The 6,311-nt window shown below is 44.4% G+C and overlaps 1 protein-coding gene across 2 annotated transcripts; it reads right to left on the bottom strand.

The window, feature by feature from the left end:
• Window positions 1-768: 768 nt before the first annotated feature.
• Otx2 (orthodenticle homeobox 2) lies at window positions 769-4,430 on the bottom strand. Of its 2 annotated transcripts, none has more exons than XM_076848364.1 (3): window positions 4,334-4,430; window positions 3,193-3,368; window positions 769-1,389 (listed from the first exon to the last, which is right to left on the bottom strand). In XM_076848364.1, exons 1-3 carry the CDS (start codon window positions 4,428-4,430, stop codon window positions 769-771), a joined length of 894 nt encoding a protein of 297 aa, XP_076704479.1. The 2 variants fall into 2 exon arrangements, with proteins under 2 accessions (XP_076704479.1, XP_076704480.1); XM_076848365.1 differs by having other exon boundaries at window positions 3,193-3,344.
• Window positions 4,431-6,311: the final 1,881 nt, after the last annotated feature.

Here is a 6,311-nt window from a genome sequence, read left to right as displayed (position 1 = left end):
GCAGCTCACCTCCAGCCAAAAGTAATCTTTTAAAATCAGTACTCAGTTGCTCTGAATTTTGCTTATAATTATAACCTATTTAATCACGAAGAACTCCTGGAGAGGTGGAGTTCAAGGTTGCATACAATAACAGGAGATCACAGTTTTGAAGTCTAGCACAGATTAAAAACCACAGATGTACCATTTATATAAGACACACACTGATTGTCTCTTAAACTACATATTGACTCCTTATGAACATTATTTTTTAAATAAAGTAGTGCATCTAGGACAATCAGTCGCACAATTCACACAGCCCTGAAAAGTTTTTCAGTGCCAACTACCAGTTGGTCATGAAACGTGAATGAGCTTGAGACACTGTTCATTCCTAAGATTCAACCAAGGATTGGCTAAAACATTGGATCACCTCTGCTTATGAAGGCTAGGACCTTCCCTCCCTTCCCTCACAACTTGTTGTGTGATTTTTATTTTTTGGTTGTGTTTGGTTGCACATGGCTAGAATGCATTTGATAGATCACTTTGTAAATCAGGAAAACCAATGATCTACAACTATGAGAGGATCTTAAGCAGATTGGTTTGTCCATTTCAGGTTGCTGGTTGGTAGGCCCCTTTAAGGCCCTTCATTTTTCCTTCTATGCCTCCTGGAACTTTCATCAGAGGAGTCTGAGCATCATCCCATCTAACTCTTTTAACCAATGCCTGGCTAAAACTGGAATGTCCAGCCCAGCATATTTAAAAATCACCCACAAAAAGAGGTTCTACAGGTCTTCACAAAACCTGGAATTTCCATGAGGATGTCTGATCTTTATAATCCAAGCAGTCAGCATTGAAGTTAAGCTTCCAGGAGGCAGTTTGGTCCTTATAATCCAAGCAATCAGTGGTTGAGTTAAAACCCAAGCTTGAAGCTCCATATCCCTGGGTGGAAAGAGAAGCTGGGGACTGATTGAGATGGCTGGTAACTGCATTGGTACCCATGGGACTCAGTGTGGCCCCTGGTCCAGGAAGCTGGTGATGCATAGGGGTCAAATAAGATCCACAGTCCATGCCCCCAAAGTAGGAAGTTGAGCCAGCATATCCTTGACTATAACCTGAAGCCTGAGTATAGGTCATGGGATAGGACCTCTGCATGCAGGAAGAGGAGGTGGACAAGGGATCTGACAGTGGGGAGATGGAAGCTGGGCTCCAGATAGACACTGGAGCACTGCTGCTGGCAATGGTAGGGACTGAGGTACTAGAGGGGGGAGTGAACTGGCCACTTGTTCCACTCTCTGAACTCACTTCCCGAGCTGGAGATGTCTTCTTTTTGGCAGGTCTCACTTTATTTTGACCTCCATTCTGTTGTTGCTGCTGCTGTTGGCGGCACTTTGCTCTTCGATTCTTAAACCATACCTTGAAAGGGAAAGAAAGTTCTTTAACATGGATTCAGTAACTTGTCAGGGACAAGAGTGGCTCCTAGATAGAAATCTGTCCTACATGGACAGATGAACTAAGTAGATACTCTCCCTGCTACTAGAGACCCATTATGAGGCACCCTCATATTTGCTTCTGGAGTTGGGGAGGCTCTGTCTAAAAGCACTTGTCCCATTTTGTCCCCAGTGCGGAACAATAAATTTTTTAGAAAAAATCCCAAAGCATATGGCTAAAAATTCTCCACCTCACTTTCTTATTTCTCCTTTAATAGACATACACATAGAAAAATTATATTTTTTGATGCAATCATGGTGGAATGTCTTTTGGAGGGAGACACAAGAGAGGGTGAACAATGTTGTTATATGCCAACAACAGCAGCTTAAATTCAGAGTCTATATTCCCTCTTCCAGGGATCCACAGATAATATGGAGATTGTTTCCATCACCTTATATTCTGTTTCTCCTAGAAAGACTTGCTTACAAAAGAAAGCTCAGAAGACATGATCCTGTTGAGAAAAGCTGTCTTAAAAGCCACTGTTTGCTGAAAGGTTCTTTATGAATGGAGTGACTTGGATGTTCTCTTCTTTGAGCTCAAGGAGAGACCCCTCTATAATCTTCGAGGCTCAAATCTGTGCCTTCAGAGTAGTGCCACTCAGCCCATAGATGCCATTTCCTGTACTATGTTCACTGGCCTGTCAACTTAAACCTCTGCCTACAACTTTGAAAATTCTCTTTACCAGCCCTGTTCACACTCTGTAATGAAGGAACAGTGTCTGGTGTGTGAGGGGGCTTATCAGAGAACTACTGGCATTTTCTGGGGTACAAGTCCTTAATTGTCCTCTTGAATGAGCTCTCCTTTTGATATTATAACAGTGGCAAAGTGGTGCCCCTAAGGCCACACTCAATGCCACCAACCATTCAGAGCCATTTCTTTTCTTCCAGTGAGGACTTTGATTCAGTCCTCCCAAGTGCTAAAACTTCTTCTAACCCACTTTGAAAAGGCATTTTCTGCTTTGCAGTTCATGCTGATGGCTGGCAGTGTCACAAACTTGTCCTAGCTGAAGGAGAGACCCAGGTGTGTGTGTGGTTTAGATGCTAAACACTTTTTCCAGAGAACTCTGTATGGGGCTTGATTTCCAGGCAAGTCAGAGTTGATATTCCCTGTTAAGGAGGACTAAACCAAGGGAGAGGTGTGTTACTAGAGATATTGTAAAGGCATTTTATCTGCTAAATATCCTAGAACTAGAAAATTTGATTTGATCCCAAAGAAGTCAAAGAAAATACATTTTTACTGTATGAACTTATTTAGTAAAAGTATCAACTGTTTCTCTTGCCTGGCTCTGTCACCAAATTTAGGTATGACCTTGAGCAAGTCATTTGCTCTGTTTCATTATCTATAAAAATATTTAGACCGCAGAGGAGCTAAGATTCTTTCACCCCTCAAAGTCCAGGAATATAGGGGAGGATTTCCACATAGGGGAAGGGAAGAGCTAAAACCTTGCCACTACCTGAGTCTCTGCTCACCAGAGCCCCAAGGACTCATGACAGTAGCTTAATTGACACTCTCATCTAGCAACCTGGACTGAGAGACTCTTGATGATGGGACTAAATGAGAACAGAGAGGCAAAAAAGGGGAGAAAGGAGATTAGTTTATTGGTCCCCATAGAGTCTCAAGCCTTCCTTTGGTCCTAGCAAAGATCTAGGGCTCTCTGAGGTCTTCAACATACATCCCGATTGGGAGAGGGGTGGCACAGTCAGGAAAAATTGCTCAGATCTGCCCTACCTGCACCCTGGATTCAGGCAAGTTGATTTTCAGCGCCACTTCTTCCCGCATGAAGATGTCTGGGTACCGGGTCTTGGCAAACAGCGCTTCCAGTACGTCTAGCTGAGCTCGGGTGAACGTCGTCCTCTCCCGACGCTGTTTCCGAGGGGTGGCTGCGGGACAAGAAGCCCAGGGCCCTTTAGGGTGGGGGAGCAGTTTCTCAGTCATAGGGGTTTCCGTGGGTCCTCCGACTATCCCACCTTCCCCCCTCTTCTCCCCTCCCCCTCCCAATGCTCTCCCCTCCAGGGGCCTCGGCTCCGGAGACTCAGGACATACTGCCCTTTTCAGAGTGGCACCCAATTCTGAATGAGTTCGGAGATCACCCAGCCAGAGCATTACTTCGAAAGCTAACAAAACAAGCGGGAGAAAAAAAGCCCAAATCCTCCCAAATCCACCTCAAACCACAACACAAACGAAAAAGCCACTCGGTTAAATCAAAGCATCTCGGAGGACAGGAAGCTCAGATGGATCGGCGAATCTGGATCCAGCTCCTTGGCTTTTAGCACTCCGAGAGCCTTTATTCCTCCATCTTTGAAATGGGAACATAGTTCGTACTTTTATGGGGCTTAAAAAAAACACAGATTTGATCGGAAAGTAAAGCACCCGCATCTGCGGGAGTCACAATTTCCCCGGATTAAAGGAGAAGGAACTGGGGTCAGAGGAGAAGTCCGGGCGAAGCGGGGAGAGCTGCAAAGGACGCACTAGAGAAAACTCCGCTTCTCCAAGAGGGCCCTTCGGAGGAACTAGGAGTGGAGTTATAAGCAAGGGCCTCGCCCCCAAGTGACAAGGGCAGTAACCTTTCTCACTCTACCCCAATGCGTGTCCACTAGTCACTCGAATTACGAATCAAGTGACATGATTTTCTGCAACTGTTGCAGACCCACCTACTCGCTTCTTCCCAGCCCCTGTTCTCTTCTCGGTCAGTAAATGCCTGGTGAGTCTTCAATGCTTCCTTGCAAGGAAAACCCAGCAGGGACCTCATCAGGAGCTGGGGTGGGGTCGGCATGACCTCCAAACCCAGGTATGGGGGGGAAAGGGTGTCACAACCCCGTGGAGCGGGCGTGGGGAAGGGCGGGGCAGGAGTGCGGGAGAGCTCACTTACCCGGGTAGCCCACGGAGGGGTGCAGCAAGTCCATACCCGAAGTGGTCAGACTCAGCCCATTGACTGCGTAAGGTGGTTGCTTAAGATAAGACATCATGCTAAGGTTGTTTGGAGGCGCAAAGTCGGCCCAAATGGGGGAGACCCAGCCGGAAGATCTCGGTTCGCCTGGGGTGGACAGGTTCAGGGTCCTTGGTGGGTGGGTTTGCAGTGGTGGAACTAAGGGCAAAACAAACAAACAAACAGAGGTGCTGGTTTACTGCTTCGGAGGCAGCAGCTCTCTCACGTTCCACCACTAACTAAAAAGAGCCCGGGCTCCGCAAGGCAGAGGCTTTTAAAGGACTTGCAGACACCCCCCCCCCCCCCCCCAACCTCCACCTCCAGCTGCTCGGGAACTAGAGGGGGATAGAGGGAGACCAGATAAACCTGTCTTCCCCACCCCCACCCTAAACTTAAAAAAAAAAAAAAAAAGACCCTAAGAAAGCAATTACAATCTGCCTTCCCCAAGAACAAAACCCCACGCCTTCAAATACACACATTGCATTCCTATCCCAACATTTGCATAGAACTCATTGGCTGGCACTAGCTAATTGTCTCAAACAAAACTTGATTGGGGCCATTTGCAGAGACAAAGAACTCTTTGGCTAAATAAATAATGCTGATAACAAAGCCCATTGGTGAGAAACAAAGAAACAATTCAAGAAATCTACCTCTCCCCAGACTGTTGCCTTTCCATGACAGAGATTTTAATTATCTTAGCTTTTTACCACTTTCAACTGCTGCGAACCTAAAATGTCAGTGCATTTAACATCTAAAATACCAACTTGCTAAACAACAAACTTGAGAAAACTGCCCAACCATTATTACTCCACATTTAAAGTCATTTCCAGTAATCATTTTCACCTAATTAGTAGTCTGGATAATTAGATTTCGAGGTAAGTAACAGATTTATTAGGGTTTTAGAGAACCTTGATTATATGTGTCTAAAACAACTAAAGCTAAACAAACAAGTATTTAACTTTTAAGCGACATCCATCAAATATTTAAACATCTGCAAAAAAGTGTTCAAGATTGGCATAGGGCTTGCCGGAAATTCTGAAGTAAAGTTAGAATCTCACCAATCAGATAATGACAGGCCCCAACATTTGCAAGTAGAAAGGGTGCACATTTGTAGTGCAAGCCGCTTCCATGTTGAATTTGATGTGTGGAAGCTGCAGATGCTTCAAGAGGAGGTTGGGTGCTCAACAGCAAAGTTTCCTGTTAGCTGCCTTTTGCACATTTTAGTTTTGAAGAAAACAGATACATAAACACCCAAAGTTGTGAAACTAATGCAATTTCTCCCCACCTTAAGAAAATGAGCTGGGAGGTGGGAGGGGAAAGGAAGAAAAAAAAGTTATTTACTTTCTCTAGTTGAATTCTTCCTCCCTCCTCCCAGTACAGAGATTCAAAATAGATGTATACATTAGCTAGCAGTTTGCAGGTCTGCTTTTATTTTCCTAAAATGTGGCACTCATCCTGCAAGGATCTCTCCTTTGAAACTTTGACACTATGGGACATTTCCTCAAAATGGCGGATACAAGATTAGCAGTTCTCTCTTACTTTTACCAAGGTCTTAAATGAGTTTTAAGGGCGGTAGGTTTTCATATTTACATTACTTAAGACATGGAGGCACAAAGTTCCACTAATGGAACTCAGTTACTGGGACTTCTTCATGATTTCAATTCAGAGCACAAGTCATGCTTTTTCACCCTAAGATATAATTTAATGTAATTTTATAAATGTCCTTCTTGGAGGAGTTGGTACTATTAATCAGTAAAACTAATGCAGTTGCTCCTGCGAAGAATTTGTATTCTTCTCTTTTCAGGATGCAGTTTATTTAGAGGCTATGAAAGTAATATCGCTTTTAAAATACGATCATTTGTTTGTTTCAATAGCCCCTAAGCTGGAGTCCTTTTTTTTGTTGAATACATAACTACCTTGG

The sequence above is a fragment of the Callospermophilus lateralis genome, chromosome 3 (genome assembly GCF_048772815.1).
Source record: "Callospermophilus lateralis isolate mCalLat2 chromosome 3, mCalLat2.hap1, whole genome shotgun sequence".
Lineage (NCBI taxonomy): Eukaryota > Metazoa > Chordata > Mammalia > Rodentia > Sciuridae > Callospermophilus > Callospermophilus lateralis.
The sequence above is the reverse complement of the archived record's forward strand: the minus strand, read 5'-3'. Positions and strand labels throughout refer to the sequence as shown.

Bases quoted from the DNA above. Each gene is read 5' to 3' on its own strand.
- Otx2 (XM_076848364.1), bottom strand. From the start codon at position 4,430: ATGATGTCTTATCTTAAGCAACCACCTTACGCAGTCAATGGGCTGAGT. The intron at 3,369-4,333 runs GTAAGTGAGCTC...CCCACCCTAAAG, and splicing joins CCCCTCCGTGGGCTACCCGG to GGCCCTGGGCTTCTTGTCCC. The intron at 1,390-3,192 runs GTAGGGCAGATC...TTCCCTTTCAAG, and splicing joins TGCCTGAATCCAGGGTGCAG to GTATGGTTTAAGAATCGAAG.